The sequence below is a fragment of the Colias croceus genome, chromosome 4 (genome assembly GCF_905220415.1).
Source record: "Colias croceus chromosome 4, ilColCroc2.1".
NCBI lineage: Eukaryota > Metazoa > Arthropoda > Insecta > Lepidoptera > Pieridae > Colias > Colias croceus.
In genome coordinates this window covers 9,338,028-9,356,546 of record NC_059540.1, presented here as the reverse complement: position 1 = coordinate 9,356,546, position 18,519 = coordinate 9,338,028, and the positions used below count along the sequence as shown (strand labels likewise).

The following is an 18,519-nucleotide window of genomic DNA, read 5'->3' as shown; positions in this document are numbered from 1 at the left end:
CATATAACTAAAAGTGTGAGAGAAAATGATGATTTAAGAAAAACTCAGTTTATAAATTACTAGCTTACTGCCCGCGGCTTCGCCCGCTTTGTCTAAAACCTAATAAATTATATACTAAAACCTCCCTCTTGAATCACTCTATCTATTAAAAACAAACCCCATCAAAAACCGTTGCGTAGTTTTAAAGATTTAAGCATACAAAGGGACATAGGGGCAGAGAGCTTTTTTAACCGACTTCAAAAAAAAGGAGGAGGTTATCAATTCGGCCGGTATATTTTTTTTTTTTTTTTTTTTTATGTATGTACACCGATTACTCCGAGGTTTCTGAACCGATTTACGTGATTCTTTTTTTGTTCGATGCAGGATGGTGTCGAATTGGTCCCATAAAAATTTTATTCGGCTAGGCCCAGTAGTTTTTATTTTATGAGCATTTTTGTCTGTACTCGATGACTTAATTGGAATGTAGCAAGTAACTTTGATTCACTTCCCGGTAACCGATTGAGCTGAAATTTTGTATAAGTGTGTAAATTGGATAGCGATGAAACATTATCATGACATAGAGCTGATTTGATGATGGAATCGGAAGGTGGCCATAGGAACTCAGTAATATATTGACTCAACTTTATCGAGTTTGGGCTCGTTTGATTCGTGTTGAAAATTACACTAAAAAGTATTAAATAAAATTAACTGCGTTAAAAACAACCGACTTCAAAAACGGAAAAGTAAAAAATAAAAAAGATTTGATATTATTAATTGCTACATATTATTTAGATGTGCTATTTATTAAATAGGTTTGAAGTCGGTGCCAAACACTAAGCACTTAGTATTAAGCCCGTGCACCGACATCAAACCTATTTAATAAATAGCACATCTAAATAATATGTAGCAATTAATAATATCAAATCTTTTTTATTTTTTACTTTTCCGTTTTTGAAGTCGGTTGTTTTTAACGCAGTTAATTTTTTATACTATGTAGTGATATTTAAATAATTTATTACATTAAACAAAGCAGTAGACATACACTTTTGTATGATTCCTTTACCACAGAACAGTGTAGAACAGCGAATTAGGAATATATAATTAAAACGGCACACACGGCTTTCTTTTAATCACACTTTGTATCTTTTCTCGGTCATATAATTTTTATCACTGGGCTTTATTACGGGTACTGTAGACTGTCGTTTCAGGCTTTATGTTTTGCCATAATCTGTCAAGAGTGGCGACAATAAGCTTCACACTGACTTTGTTTTGAATGAGGTACCTTGAATGAGTTATGTTGTCGACTTATTGTTCAAAAATACTTTAATTTTTAAGCGTTTCATTTTACATACGTTGGATTACGATAAAAGTGTATTTATTCAATGGAAAACTAGCAAACCTAAAATAAATACAAACTAATCCAAAGACATTTAAATAGGACTTAGGTTAAATTATATCTTCAGTATAGTATGGACATTGGACAATGGACATATTTGGACTATATTAAAAGCTTTTAAATATTCTTCTGTAACTGCCCTCAAGATAACTTACCAATGAAACACATCACTAGTAGCAGTACAAACGATTCGTAAACTTTACAACACAATAATACATCGTACGTAATCAATAAATCTTTATATCTACGATTATATTGTTCACTTCACAAACTGGATTATTCCGAGCTTATTTGTGCATCCTTCAGGTGAACAATACAAACATTTCAAGTGCTTCCAGACTGGCCCGATGTCCATGTGGTATCGAGAGCCATTCAGAAGCTCCTAGTTTATCTGCAAAGGAAACCACGTGGTTTGTTAACTTCAGTGTTAGTTGGCTAAACGGAATAGCAAAGCGAAACTAGTGAAATTTCAGAGCTGCTTGGTCGGGAAGCGTTCATGCGGTATTGATGTTGGCTCTCTGCTGTTGACGTTGATTGCTTATGTTAATTATAACATTGGTCTTTAATACCTTTACTTCTGATTTATTACTGTTTATTTAGATATAAGCTGGGGCACACGGCGTTACTCGCATTATACCCAGATTAATATTTATGTTGAAATCAATTTCTATCCCTGAACAGATGGATTTGCGAGAAAGAATGACAAAAATTCATACACACTTTCGCGTTCATAAAATTTATGGATACTCTGTACAGACTGGAAATTAAAAAAAAAAGTAATGTTACTAGATTACAAACATTATTATCAGGCTTTTCGCAATGATTTACCTACTGAACACAAGAAATTGTACGAATGAAAGTTTATAAGAAATTAGAAAAATAAGCGTGGCCTGGAAGTTTCAAATATTTAAGCAAGCTCAAGTAGGGTAAAAGATTGAAAAGGGGTGAGACTAAAATACACCTACTATATAATTGATACCGCTGTACTGTAGGTATACCTACTGGTTTGATGGTGTACTTTTTCATTGGGGCATGGCTAAATTTATATAGTTGCCATTTTCTTCTACGCGGCTGGTCGATTATCAAAGTAAACTGTTTTTATTTTATCTATAAACATAACCAAAATGAAAACAGAAAATGTAACTTGGACTTTATCGTTTATCCAAGGATTTATCTAAAAGTTTTTTGTTTGAAAGTTCTTTCTAAAAGGTTTTACTTGGACATTGATATATCGGTCCTTAAATTGTTGGACCTGACAAATAATATCTAGAACTTGTAAAGAAATTGTTCAGAGACAAATAATTTTTAAACTCCAAAGCGTAATAACTAAGGTGACCCTTTGTCAGGCTTTTTAATAAACATCATATTTTCAAAATGAAACGTCCCGTTTTGCCCATATTAAATATTCAATGTCAGCAGTTGATGGGTCGTAATTAGCGTTAATGCTATTTGGACGAAGGCTGCATAATTGACTTTGTAAACAGTAAAATTGTTTGAAAATCCCGTCAATGAGGAGGGAATTTCAATCATTTTTAAATAAAACCACGAATGTGATGTGATGCAGTATCCAGAGGCTAAGTGAATTAAATCCACTGAACCATAGTTTAGTAACATCATTTTATGGATATATTTGCAGTTTTATGAGTATCAACGTAATCATATTTATAATTAGTTAAATTTATTTGTTTAAAAAGAATGTTGAGGATATAATATATCACATTTACAGTATTAGTACGGATAAAAAACGTATTGTGATTGTTTCTCCTATTATTATTTACCTTTTTGTGAATACAGTAAGGGGTACTTCTTGAAAAAATAATCTGAACAAAATTTATTATAATTTAATTTAATCAATTTGTAACGGTTGTTGCGGTAAACACAAAAGCTCATAAAATATACAGTCTGACAGTAACAGGAAGAAGATCTCGCAATATCCAATTCATTAACTCGACACGAGGATTAAGTATCTACGGAATTTTTTCTTTCGTACGAGAATGTCGTCACTCGTCATCTAATGTTGGCGCAAATACAATATGTTTCAAGGAATTATTTTCATTGTAATGTAATATTTTTCTACATTTTGTAATAAAAATATCAATAACTTTTTCAGTCGAAATAAAAACACTTACAGTCAGAAACAACATGACTCACTTCGGAAAAGTTGTAATAACCTTAAAACACCAATAAAATAATAAACCAAAAGTAAAGTTTCGCCCCAAAAAAAGCAACATTTTTATTAAATACGCCCAAGCGAGTTTTTATTGGAAAGTTAATGATAAGAGCAATCCCGAGAAGTCAACGTGAAGCACTTTTTATTTTTATATAGGAAGTGAAACGTAAAGTACGCGGAGTGAATATTTAACACTCTTGAGTGAAAATAACGTGGCTCTAATTAAAACTTCAGCAACATCAAAATTAATAACACTGTCCTCTCGGTCCCCAGGGAATGAAGATAAAATGTAAGTTTTTGTCTAGTTGTACTGGAGCCGGGTTTTCGGCGTTATTTCATTAAACCGTATTTTTACGATGTAAATAAAAGCTTTGTCGGTTGGGATTGCAAGACTTTGTTTTACTTTTCGCTACGTGTACAGCGAATTTCATTATAAGTTTACCGAGTGGATTATTTTAATGTGTTTGTTCTATTAGATTCCTAATTTGAAATGTGAGAGAAAATGTATAAGTTTTTTTAATATGATATGGAAATAAAAGATGCAAAAAGGGATTCGGTTGTTTGTAACGAAAAGCTGTTTATGTGAAATCTAATTAAAATGTATAAGTTTCTACATCTTTCTTTTTTATGATTAATACGAAATAGCTTCTTCTACTTCTTTTAAGTATTTTGCCTGATTCCTTTCTTTATATGTTAGTCCTATTTCATATAGCAAAACGAAAACTGTTAATTGAAAATGTTGGTAGAAATTTTAGCACTGAATTAAAATAAATGCGTTAATTATTATTGTGGGAAGCAATTGATAGGACGCAATAAATAATGTTTGATTTAATATACTCCCGGGCCCTTTGACAGTATTGCATTTAACTGTATGGAATTGTAACCAATGTACAATATTTATTTTTCTAACATACTCGTTCTCAATCACAAAGGTATTGAAAATATATGTTTGCCTAAAAAATTAAAATACCTACCTTTACTACTATAATAATATGTATATCTTAAAGAAAGTCGTATTGTACACTTTATATATTTTGTTGCCACTAATATTTCAATCACAATTTTTTGAGTTGTACTCTAATATAAAATAAAACCATGTCTAATACAAAATATATAATCTATTTCGAATTCATACAATTCAATGAATAAGCAAGAGACACTCTTCTTTCGAGTTTATGAAGGAACCATAAGTGGAGTTAAAATAGTTACCACATTCATAGATCAGTTAAGAAGAAGGATGGATAAAATATCGCCACAATAGCGTTTTCATTCCAAAAACAAGATAGTCTGATAAAATCCGAGCTTAGACAGAAAATGAGATACTGTATCAATGTCATAGATTATTATCATAAGAGGCGCCAAAATGAGAGTAAGGTCGTAAACGTCGTAACTTCGTCTAATAAAACCTTTAGGAGTTTCGTATATGTGCTTAAATGATCAAATAAACCGGTCTATCTTTTCGATATTGAAAGAGTTTCTCACTTTCGGGGGATAGCTTCGCAAAAATTGTTTCGACGAAATAACGAAAGTCAAGAAAGTTTGATTTGTAATATAAATAACATGCGGAATTGGTTAGAATCGAAGAGGATATAAATGTCGTTTATATTTCAACATACGTATGCGTATATTATGTTATAAAATATTTGTTCAAGACTATATTACTTGTACATTGATTGATGTACCTATTAAGTTTAAGAAAACAATTCTTCAATGCCATATTCTCTCACAAATGAACATTTAACAACCCTTTTTGTGGAACTTTTTCAGCGTCACATCTAAAGGATAGAATGAGCCATTAGACTGGTTTCCAGGCGACACTTCACATATAACTTTAGATTTCCGACGTTCAAGAGAAACGTTGGCTTTTAGCGTTATCTTCGCTGTTGAGATCACTCCAACTTTACAGAAGGACACTATTATTAAATTTTATTTTTAACTAGCTAACCGCCCGCGTCTTCGCCCGCTTTGTCTAAAACCTAATAAATTATATACTAAAACCTCCCTCTTGAATCACTCTATCTATTAAAAAAAACCGCATCAAAAGCACAAGTGACGCAACACAATGCAATATGAGATAAATTGGAAACTCCATTCGCTCTAGAGAACTTGCTTTTGTTGCAATGGCTTCTTTGGCAAGTACGTAGGAAACATTTGCGGTTAAACTTAAATTATTAATTAACTATGGCTTGTTTCTGTTGCGTTGTATTACTCCAAGATACATTATTAATTAAGATACTATAGGTGATGTGGTAAGAACTGCTTTGGTATGCTAAATATAGGAGATTATAATGTCTAGTTCATTAGCATATAAAATCATAAAAAGAATTTAATTGTATGTTTCAATAATGATTTTTTTTTAAATATTAGTACAAAAATAAATAAAGGGGGCGTCATTTATATAATTATGAGTCGTATCTTTTATAAAGATATGTTTTTGTTCGAAGTGATGATCATCATCATCATCATCATTCCAGCCTTTCAAGACGTCCACTGCAGGACATAGGCCTCCCCCAAAGATTTCCAAAACGACCGATCACCAGCGGCCTGAATCCAGCGGCTCCCCGCCACCTTGATCAGGTCGTCTGTCCACCTCGTTGAAGGCCGTCCCACACTGCGACGTCCTGTAAAGGGATGATGCCTAACACTTAAATATTTTTCACTCTGTAAAACATAAAAATAAAGGATTTTTACTTTGAAAGCGCCGAAGCAAAGTGAAGCTCGATTACGCATAGCGATCACAAAGACTGATTAAGCTCATTATCCTTTGTAGCAAATAATATTCAAAGGGTTATAAATAAAAATGAAAGTCTGTACTGACACGTAAAATAGTTCTCCCCATAATATTATGTTATATAAACTTTACACTGCTTACAAATCCTACAGGATGTGTTTGGCAATTATTGGTACCACTCGCTACGGTACACCTGACACGCCCACCTGTTCTATAGCTGGCAATAAATATAATAAACTTAACTCGCCTATAAAGACAATATAATTTCCCAATCTCCAAGAATATCTACGTACAAAAAAGTAGCGTCAAACAGTCTCTACATTACTGCGTGTAAGATGGGAAGACAAACAAGACCTTTTTGGATTTATTTGCGACATTGACAAATGAAAACTGTGTAAGGATATGACCACAGATAAAATAGGTACCACATACAAATATTAAGTAAGATACAACTTGCATGGATAAAACACGCTGTAACTACGTTTAATAACGAAGGTTCAACTTTGTTTTTTTTTTTCAACTTTGGTTGTATTAAACGTAGCAGTTAAATACAACCAAAGTTGTGTTGTAAAATGTGCGAACTTAATTTTCCGTGTAAACATTTTCATAAGAGTGTATTTTAAATTCGAACGCGATGCCATCCAGTTGCAGTGCATACATTTGCAAACAAATGTCTCATACTGAAAATTCATAAATGTTTGTTTTATATCTATGGAAAACATGCTTCTCGGAAAGTAAAATCACGCAAAAATATTCCACAACTGTGGTTGCGAACTCGAACATCTTGACATATAGGTATGAGTAATGTGGATATAAAATAATAGTACATTTTGAGACGTCATATTTTCATCTCAACATGAGCATAAATAGCTACCCCTATTTTTTAAATTTGTATTTTTATCTACGGCTTATTATTTTAATTTAATTAATTACATTTTTTTCTTAAAATATACGTTTTGAATAGTGACCTATCGTAATTATTGTGAATACATATTACTACAAATTTAATTTCCGCCAGTATTACTAACACCGTGACCGTGAACGTTACAGAAGCCTACAAATAGCAAAGTGAACCCCGCATATTCCCAATGTTCATACAATAATTCACGAAGCATATGGCCCAAGCCAGAGCGTCTCCACGGTTGTATATTTGGTTAACTCTAGGGATAATCACGTGACCCGTGGCGTGACGTGAGCCAGCCGTATCACGTACCACCTCGATCGATACTCTTCCTCCGCCTCTAAAATTATCCAATACAACTTTGCAGCTTCGTACCCGCTAAGGCTTTTAAGCCTTGTTCAAGTATATATTTTGGGCATTGTGTGATGAAATTTCGGATTTGCGTCTTTTTTGTACGATTAGTGCTGGATTAGTAACAAAATGTGTGTTAGTTATAATGATTGATATAATTGAATTATTTAGTACGGTTAAATTCCCCGATCTCGGCTCTGCCAAAGCTAGGTGAGGTTGCAAAAATAGAACTAGAATAAAAATAATAATAAGAGTCCCAAATGTAAATGTAAATTAACTCAAATTCCATCATCAATCGTTATTACCTCTTTCGTATTCGTATATAGCAATGTTGGTGATTTAATACAATTTTTTATGTATTACAAAAACCTGTTTTTGGTAAATAATATGCATATAAGTCTGCGTAGTGTAGATATTATAATATTGTACATAGATAGAGCAGGATGTAATTTAGTATTTTTGGGGCTCCGAGCCCGAGGGACTTGAGGGATTTTGGAACCGTAGCAAATATTTCGCTTCCCTCTCGTTGCATGTATAAATAGATAGTCGTAAGTATAAGGAAGTGATCAATAGGAATAGAATACATTATTTTTGTTTACAGTACTTTATTGTATACGTGTGGATCGTTGCCCGTTTCCAAAAACGAAATCACGATTCGCACAAAAGCACTACAATGTAGTTGCGCCGCGCCTGTACAATATTATAAATAAAGAACTAAAATTAAAAAAAGTAAACAATAATGGAATAAAAAACTTAATACTTACTTGGCTTGAGAAGTTTGACTACGACGATACTGAAATCATTTTAAGGGATCTTTTATAATTCTTAACAACATAATATGGATAAAAAATATATATATAGATATAATAAATCACATCAACAAAAAATGTTTATAAATTGCAACATAATATATGCACAACTACACCCACACATACACACATGCACACACACTCACACACAAACACCCACACACACACACACACCCACACACACACACACACACACACACACACACACACACACACACAATCACTCACATTCATCTAGATACACAAATGCGCTTACGTAATAATTTAACTTACCTCTTCATTAATTTTGTTATTTTAGAGCTTTTAGTTTAGTTTAGTTTATAGACATAATATTATGATCAATATTGGGAGAAGCCTCTGGCTCCTGAGACACAGTTTAAAACTAGTTCGGGAGCCAAAGGATTCATTATTTAGACCTGTGTAATTATGTCAATAAAGAATTTTTATTTTATTTTTTTTTTTTTTTTTATTAGGAACAGGTAAAATTATTTCTGTCGGATGCTCGAAAATAACGTCTTGTTTCTTTTAATTGAGACATAATTAGGGATTTTTACGTGTATGGCCAATCACTAACAAAGGAATAAATAATTATACCTAATATAATTATTATATAATAGACAACAATTGTACTATATGTAGTGAATTAAATCAACAAAATTAAAGTTACACAGTTGACCTACATAATTACAATTTAATCATCCAAACTAGGTCTGTTTTATTAAACAGTATGTATTAGACTATATTGTTTTTAGGGCTGTATCAAGATTGGAGCACGAATGTTGGATTGGATAATAGATCACGCAATAACTTGCGCATATTATGATGATTGTGTCAGCGAAATCACGTTACTTCTACAATTAGAGCTTTTACTTAAAAGATTAGGTACATATATTGTGTAACATATTTGCCGATAGAAGTATACACTATACAGGTAGTTTAATACAATAACTAAGATGTTAGAAAATTGTATTACCTAAAAGTTACTAGCGAAAGGATATAAACAGTTGTAAAATATATGACGAAATTGTCTGGTTATAAGCTCCATTATAGTTCTCTATGTTATGTTTTATGACTTGCCATTTTATCATCGCGTAGCTCGTAGTTGTAATAGAAGGAATTTCATAGTCGCGAATACAATACATTGTAGTTTATTTTATATTAAAGGTTACGTCAACGTATGATTGATTTTCTTACACAAGCGAAAAAAGAAAGAATCATATTAAATCATCAATCATTCATTAGCAATAGAAACAATAACACAAAATGAATTCAGATTGATATCTTCTCTGCTACCGAAAGATTGACCACGTTTTTACGTTTAAAACAAAAGATAATAAGTAAATTGATAAGCAAAACTGTGAGTTCAGCGACTCGCGGTGACCGCAACGAATGGTCGGGCACTTAAAGCGATCCTCACACGTTCGCTCACAATACACCGGCCGAACGGAGATGAACTATCAAATGATAATAGATGTAACCGAGGGGCCGCAGTTAGCGTCGATCTGCGTAGGAATAACACTGATATGTCGATAAGCTAGCCAATATTAGCGTTTTAACGGCATGTGTTTTGTGACAGAGTGCACGCGGAAGTTCCTGTTTGTGAATCTGTGTTTGTTTCATTTGTGACCCGATTTGCTACGTACTAATTGGTGTGTACAGGTAATTAGTGTGGATTGGTATGCGTAAAGTATACAAATAAATTATAAGAACATTACCCCGTGGTAAACTAAGTCGGGACAGCTTTCATGGTGTGGATAAAACATTCAACATATTGTTTCTGGAAGATTGATTTAAAAAAATAATGCTGTTTTTTGTATTTTTTTCATTGAATTAACCACGATTTTTTTGTCATTTTCATTGTTGCTGTAGTACAGATAATTCAGAGAGTTTCATTAATCCAATTAAAAATTGGCCCATACAACATTTATCTGTGCACCATTCATATTTTATTGATTTAAATTGAACGGTTTAACAAAAGTTACAGAGCAGAATTGCGTATAAAATAACAGGCTATCGAGACATACATTATTATTTGCAATTCAAATAATAGGTATATATAAGTTACAAAAATGTATACCTAATATAAATAAATTATCAAAATGAATGCTCTTATACTAAAATAGTTAGGTACTTATATAGAAAAGAAAACGATATGCTTAAAAATGAATGATACTTTGGTACCTAAATAATGGGAAAAGTAATTTGTCATGTCGTTCATTATCACCGAAGCGTACAACAATGTACAACTTTTCTAACAATAACATTAATAGTCTTTAAAACAGATAACTACGAAGCTCTTGTTATTGATTTATTCAATTGTAGATAACATTTATAAAAAAAAGTGTACTACGGTAAACGTCCTTTTTATTTTGAGTTAGGTCTGGGAGAAATAGTATTCCCTTATTCGTACATTAAAGTTTTTTAGCCGACAATAAATTCAACGACAAAATGTGAAGACGATGATAAAATAAGTTGTGAATATGTAAATTTGTTTACGGAAAATAAATGATAAGGTTTCAAGGCTAAGGTAGAACTTCTAACTGTATAATTTCGGTTCTAGTATATTATATTGAAAAAATGCTTATAACGCACACGAAAAGGAAGTCTTTACTGAGGTATAAAGTGGTTTCAAATTTAGTGGTAGTACAAATTTGTAACAAACAATTACGTATTAATACCCACCCAAAACATAATGTAACTACATATTTTTTGCCATTGCCATAAGCCATTGTTATTCAAAAACTCATATAATTTCATATAATGCCGAATAGGATTTACCAGTCCTTAGAATTACAGCCACCCATTGTCTACACAGATTGAGTACTTCAATATAATATATTCAAGTCACTCTTTGTTTCAATGTTTCGGGTCGGGCGTAATAAGAAAAGCCTCCCAGATTTGCAAAATAATAGCGAGATATTAACTAGAACTCCCAAATGAGAAATTAACTGTTCTTACATGACACACATTGACATTATCATAATCGTAAAATCATTTAGAATTCGGTTATCGTTTGAAAATGAAACACTCTTTAAACATTTTCGATATCAAGTTTATTATCAAGCGAGTTTGCCAAAATTCGTCGATGAATTCTCTAAGGCCTTCCATTTATAAAACGCTATTCAATTTTTTCCTTTCATAACATGAAAATTATTTTTTGCAAGATGAATTACGTTTTTGATGTAGAGGAAAAATAATAAGTAGTTTAAATTTAAATACAGTTAAAGTAAAATAGACTTGTGTTGTATTGTAAAAACTTATTGTCATATTCCATTACATAAGTGATTTATGAGAAATTTTAGTATTAAAAATAATATAGAAACATCTTTATCGCTCAGAGAGTTTTATTTATTTATTTAACACTTTATTGTGCAATAAATCAGGTACATGAAATAACAATTTACAATAAACAAAAGCACAAAGGGCGGCCTTATCACTATGCAGTGATTTCTGCCAGGCAACCACGGGGAGAAGGCAAAGAAGCGAGATAATAAATTGAGAAACAGAAGAAAAAAAAAGTTTTCAAGGATATTGTATACATATATTTTAATTAAAACATCATAATTGAGTGAGAAAACTTCAATACTTCTTGATAAAAATATTTCCTGTTAAAAACGAATAACATTTCACAGGCGCTAATTGTCCGAAATCTTAATGAATTCATTGTTTCAGGGTGGCAGGTGAATCTCAACTAACATGACCTAGTGCCCCATGACTGTGGCGCACCCCTCACGCCATTCTCATTCGCCGACCTAACACGCACACTCACGTAAGCAAATGATTATTATGTGTGTGTTCCACCTTGTTGTAATTTATCGGTGTCGTTACGTACCATGCTTTTAGCTCGCGGGGAATGTGACTCGGTAAAGATACCTAATTTACATGGAACAGGCCTTTTAACTTGAAGGGCCTCTTACAAGATTAATGTACTTGAAAGTATGAGGTTTTTCTTTCAGAAATAACCGTTGTGATATATTTTTTATGATAGTTTGAATAATATTTCACACTGATAGTAAGTACCTATGTAAGGAAAAAGAAAATTAAAATTTCAGAAGACTATTGGATATAAAATGGCAGTCAATGTATGATTTGTATCGATGTGATAGAGATAAAAATGAATACTACGGTAACGAATTATTTACAAACATTGTGATAACTCCGTGGAACAAGTTCGAAAGAAGCAAACGGAAGCCCCGGACCTTGAGACAAGGCCTCGGCTACTTCTATAGAATTGCGATAAACATCCGACCTTTTTATCCAAAGGGTCTAAACCTAGTATTATGTAAATTTTAAGTTTTCGGTCTACGTTTGAATACGTATATTCAGTTCAACGTGTATGGAGTAAATAGCTTTTGTATTTCTTAGAAGCGTCGGTACTAAACCGATTTTACGATTGCCCTGGGATCAACTTTAAGGACTTTCGCGTTGATAAACACAGAGTAACTTCGTGATTAGTAATTAATTCATGAAATAACTCTGAGCTAATCACAATTAAACTGTTGAATGCTGTAAATAAATAATGATAAGCCCTGAAGCCAATGTTAATCTGGATTACTCGAAGGGTTTAATTAATAAAAGGCGCTAAATTGAATGTGACTATAAGTGTTAAATAAACAATCTGTGACAGGGAAAAGGGCTTGAAATATTTTTTACCTTGCGTTTTCATCAAACGGTACGTATATAACCGGTTAAATATGTAAATGTAATAAAGTCGATATTAAAATTTAGAACACGTTTGCTCTCGTCTCTCAACCCGATTCAATTTCCTCTAATGTGGATTTATGCGTCAAATTAATGTAGGTATCTACAGATACGCGTTTTTCATTTTAAAAGTATTCAGTTGCATTACCTATTTCGTTTTAACGAAATGGAATTTGAAATGATTGAATTGTTTGTGTGTGAGATTTTCTTTTGATAAATAAAATAACATAAATTTATGTAATAGGTTTTGGAAAAATTGTGAAAGCATTTTGTAATCTTTTAAACTTTAAAAAGATATTTGAACTAATACTTATTTATATTAAGTACGGTGACAATTCCCAATAGTGCCAATCCCTTCCGCGTACCTTTATGAATATAATAATAACTTCTGAATAGATATCAGCAAAAAGTTATAATAGTTTTGGGGGTGTAATTTAGAAATAAAGTACAAGTACAAGTTTAAGCTAAGCAGAATTTTTATGTTTATGGATAGAATGCTTCAGAGTCAATCGATTTTATAAAACTGTTCGCTACGTTTCATTCATTCTTCCCATTATATAAATTTCCAAATCTTTCAAATAAGTGGCTATTTTTTTATTGGATCACAAATTAATTCGTTGAGACATTAATTACTTTTTTTTTTGAGAAAGCGTAACGGAATTTTAACTTCCAACGAACTTACGGGTTGTATTACACACAACTCCCTCTAACATCAAACATTACCACAGACTCAAAATGATGCCCCGTTGGTTGGTATTCTGTTGCGTGGTGCTGCTCGCGCGGCCAGCACACCAGCAAGGCGCCCAGCAGTGCCCCGCGCCTAACACGATCACACCCTGCACTTGCACTGTGAAGAAGAACGGTCTGGATATACTGTGCGAGTTCACTGAGCAGCAACATATACAGAAGGTTAGTGTGTAGCTTTTAGTACATACCTTTATGTTTAGAAAGCATTTGAATGTGTGGATCGTTCTATTAAAATGCATTTTAAAGAGTACAAACTAATAAGTTATGTAATATAAATAAATAAATATCATGTCACAGAAGAGATGATTTTTGTGAAATTTATGAGATTAATTTAAATCCAGTAAACAATAAATGACTTTAGAATCTTAAAGTGTTATCTGGGTACCATGTCCATAGAAATATTGGACTGAAGATAACATAAGTCACTATAAATAAAAATAAAATAAAACAACTTCTATGAATTTGAATTTCTTAAATACTTAGGTTCCTCCTTCCTTCAAATTTCTTACCACATACAAAAACGTATATGTCTCAGGCCTATGTTTTCATTTAATTACATTCCTGATTCAAGATTCACATTATACAATCTTGATGTTAAGTGATTACCAGCTATGAGCCTATATAGGACAAAGAGGCTTGTTTCAAAGCCTTGATGTTGTATAATTAATGATACAATGCATACCTATTGTAGGTATATTGTAACAGTACTTCGTAGGAATCTTGTTATAATACAAGTACCTAATGTTAGTTTAATTTTAATTTAGTTGATCATTTATAGATATACCTACAAGAACAGTACTGTGAAATTTATGAAAAAGTAGTTGTTTGTTACAATATTTATATGGTATTTCTTGTTCCAGGCGATGAATACACTTCGTTCGAAGCCAATGATAATTTTCTACCTGAAACTGCGTCATAACAATTTGGCCAAGCTTCCTTCATACATATTCCTTGGCTTGGATATTCGGCACTTGACGGTACATAATAGTAGCCTAGCTGTTATCGAGGATTCATCTTTGAGCTCTATTGGTAAGCTATAAACCCGAGTTTAACATAATATTATTTCACTTGAATTAACATTTGCTTATTTCATTTCTAATTTCAAGTCATTTATTTAATACTAGCGGTCCTCCCCGGCTTCACCCGTGGTACATATTTCGCAATAAAAAGTAGCCTATGTCCTTTCTCGGGTATCAAAATATCTCCATACCAAATTTCATGCAAATTGGTTCAGTAGTTTAGGCGTGATTGAGTAACAGACAGACAGACAGACAGAGTTACTTTCGCATTTATAATATTAGTATGGATCATTATAGTAGGACCCATTTAAATGTAAACTCATTCGAATAGTTATATTTTTTTATTTCAATTTCAAATTTAGAACGCTTCATCAATATGTATAATCTGTGGCGCGAGAACACGTAAAATTTTGCGCGCGAATGGCCTGACTTTTATGAGTTTAATTTTTTTTAATTAATGATTATTCTGAACATTGTAATATAACAAGTTTCTTCACAAATTGAATATATTGGATTATTTCAGGCAACAAGTTAACGCAGCTCGATGTGTCTCAGAACAAACTTGCGACCATTCCGACCTCGTCCTTCACGCATCTAAACCATCTGCTTATTCTCAACATGAATCATAATAAGGTGAGGAAATGGAATACATATTGTGTTAGTAAAATATCTATGTACGTTATTAATAAAACCACTTTGACCGTGACGTGAAAATTACAATATAAATACGATTCTGAATTAATCAATACTTCCAAATAAAAAATGGAATTCGTTTAATATTCTATATTTCTATTGTGCTAGTAAAAGCTATTCAATATGCTTATTTCTTAATTAATATTTTTTATTAACTGATTAAATATATAAAAAATAGGTAGGTATATAAAAATACAAAAAAAAAATATTTTTCTACTTACCCTAGAGTCCAGAATCTAGATTATTACACTGTACACATTAATACAATCTCTTTATCTTACTGTTATTAGTAAAAACGTTAATTTGAGTAATAATTTTATCCGTTTATTATATTTCCATTATTCGAAGTCTAATAATACAACAAATTCACGCTTATTAATTTAAATTATCGCATCGGAAAATACATTTAAAAGCTATCCTGTTACAAACTTTCATTTAACAACACCCACGTAATTTGTATTTCGGTAAAGCGTCCACAAATAATAAAGAAGCAATTTCCTCTCGAACTTCACTAATGAAGTTAGTATTCTATGGAAGTGAACCTTCAGCTTGTGCATAAACATTAATAATAATTGGCATTTCTAAGAATTATCTGAACTTCGATTCTTTGTCATCTTGTTCGGTTCAATATAGGCGAAAAATGAATTCAATATAGAAGAAAATCTTTACTGAGCTCACAAATATGGTATTTAATAAGCGGCTCTGTCTTTCTAGCTATAATTAATCTAGTATTTTAATATAAATATGACAGGGGCTTAGATCATTATAATGATCTAAGGACAGGGGTGAGCCAAATTAATATATTCATTAATACTTTTCAAGCTGTCTGTTAGTCTGAAAAATAAAACTTAATTTAATAAACATAGTTGGTAATAGATCAGTACGATTAAATAATAATATAATTATCAAAATGTTCATGTTCAGTTCACATTAACAACACAAAAATTATTACGCCCAACGGTACATTAGTAATATTGTTAATCGTAATTGAACAACTTTAATAACAAAATCATAAAATTTTTTATGTTATGTTAGCGAAGTTTCAAATATCAAAAACATATATTAACTCACCTTTTACTTCGCTTGTATTTAAAGAAATACCCAGGGGTCTTGTGGCTTCAAATTTAAAACCAATTCAAATTTGTTTGTTCAGGTAACTGCGGTACATAACAAGGCATTTTTGGGTCTCGACACTTTGGAAATTTTAACCTTGTATGAAAACAAAATATCGGTGGTTGACGGTGAAGCTTTTAAAGGCTTAGAAAAGTAAGTACATATTTATTATTTATAGTCTAGTACCTAATATATTCTTATACAGTTTGAATATCTATTGTTCTAATTGAGTTTAAGAAATTCTATATTACAACTAGTGTACTTATTGGAAATGATATCTTTTACACTGCTAATTAAATTAGGTTGCATTTATATTCTATTGAAAATAAGGACAAAGTACATTATTATTGTTGGATCTTTAATCAAAAATGATGGCACCATTATAACGATGGTGTTAGTCGAGCTAAAAGCATTCTTTAAGCTTTTCAGCTCATTACTTTTTATGTATTCAGATCCCGTTTACGTTGAATAAATTAGGAAAAAATGAGCTTATCTTTACCTTATCCCGGGTGATTCTTAATGTAACAGTGAGAAACAAAGCGAAACCGTAAACTTACCTTTTTTAGACGATAGTCTTCTTATATAGTATACCTATCATGTTCACTGCTAAGTAAATTATTTATTGCAATGCTTATTTTGTGGAAAAACAACAAATTATTTATTACAATGATTTTAAAGAAAAATAGTAAGAGCAATAAAATAATCACATATTTTGTTGCTTATAATAACAAAACTTTTTAATTAATATATAATTATTAAGTTAGGAATATGTAAATTCGATGATAATATATATCTATTCAATATTATCTTTATATTTTCAACAGTATATCAAACTACAATTTCCGTATACTAATACAATAAAAACAAAAAGTAATTTGCATAACACAAACAATTAAAACGGAACATCAGAGCTTATATGATAAATGGTTCCCAGGAAACTGAAGCGTCTGAACTTGGGCGGCAACGAACTAACCGCGGTGCCGCAGAAGGCTCTAGCCTTACTCGAGAATTTGAAGAAACTCGAGATGCAAGAGAATCGCATTACTTCCATTTCGGAAGGAGATTTCGCGGGTAATGTAATAACATTTCCTTTGTATCTCGATATCCCGTCTTGTTTTATTCAGTACTCTTATTTCGATCAAATAAAAACTTAAGTGTGTTATTTTCGTTTCGTTTGATAAATGAATTCTCGAATTTATGTTAATATTATAGAGTACAACGTACAGATACATAATATTTTTATTATTTGATATATTGCATGTTGTTTCGACGTGTTGTTATCACGCTTACAATCAAAGTTAATTGTATAATGTTTTGCAGGTTTTCCTCCGTTGATTAACATGTTATATTTGTTGTCGTTGATTGTATGAAGGTTAATTAGGTCGGTTTAATTATCAGATTCGAGTGTTGTTTAGGACACGGGTAACTGATATGTATTTAGTTAAAATAACATTTCAAATATTGTCTGTCGTTTATATTTGTTTTGTTTAATTAATATTTTATTTACTAGGTTTGAGGAGTCTTGATTCACTGGGACTAGCTCATAATCAATTGAGAGAAGTACCATCTCAGGTATTTTCTCACTTAAACTTCCTCAATTCATTGGAACTTGAAGGCAATCTAATACAGCGCATTGATGAAAAGGCCTTCGTCGGCCTTGAGGGTAAGTCGGTTATAACTTTACTTATAATTAAATCGTCTTTGTCGTGGTTCATGATTTAAAAATATTTTGAATTGATATTCTCTTTTGCGCATATTTTTAGGTTATTCTGACATCAGGTTTTTGTTAATCAGTGAAAAGTTGAAAATCGAAATTACCTTACTATTGGAAGGTCTTATATCATTATTACCTTTAATTGATATAAACAGGTTTATATGTAATTTATAGAATCATATATTATGTAACAAA

General features: G+C 31.7%; 1 protein-coding gene across 3 annotated transcripts in view; it reads left to right on the top strand.

Moving 5' to 3' along the window:
* Positions 1-18,519, top strand: part of LOC123691158 (slit homolog 1 protein) — a 69,801-nt gene that overhangs the window by 40,471 nt on the left and 10,811 nt on the right. Inside the window, exons 1-8 of one of the 3 annotated variants that reach the window (XM_045635421.1) lie at positions 9,837-9,986; positions 12,010-12,106; positions 13,767-13,947; positions 14,646-14,814; positions 15,328-15,437; positions 16,651-16,763; positions 17,545-17,681; positions 18,121-18,273. In XM_045635421.1, coding sequence (XP_045491377.1) covers positions 13,774-13,947; positions 14,646-14,814; positions 15,328-15,437; positions 16,651-16,763; positions 17,545-17,681; positions 18,121-18,273 — 856 coding nt within the window. In that variant the 5' untranslated portion in view covers positions 9,837-9,986; positions 12,010-12,106; positions 13,767-13,773. Of the gene's footprint in view, positions 1-9,836; positions 9,997-12,009; positions 12,107-13,766; positions 13,948-14,645; positions 14,815-15,327; positions 15,438-16,650; positions 16,764-17,544; positions 17,682-18,120; positions 18,274-18,519 lie in introns of those variants that run through there. The other 2 variants (XM_045635419.1, XM_045635420.1) reach the window with 2 other exon arrangements.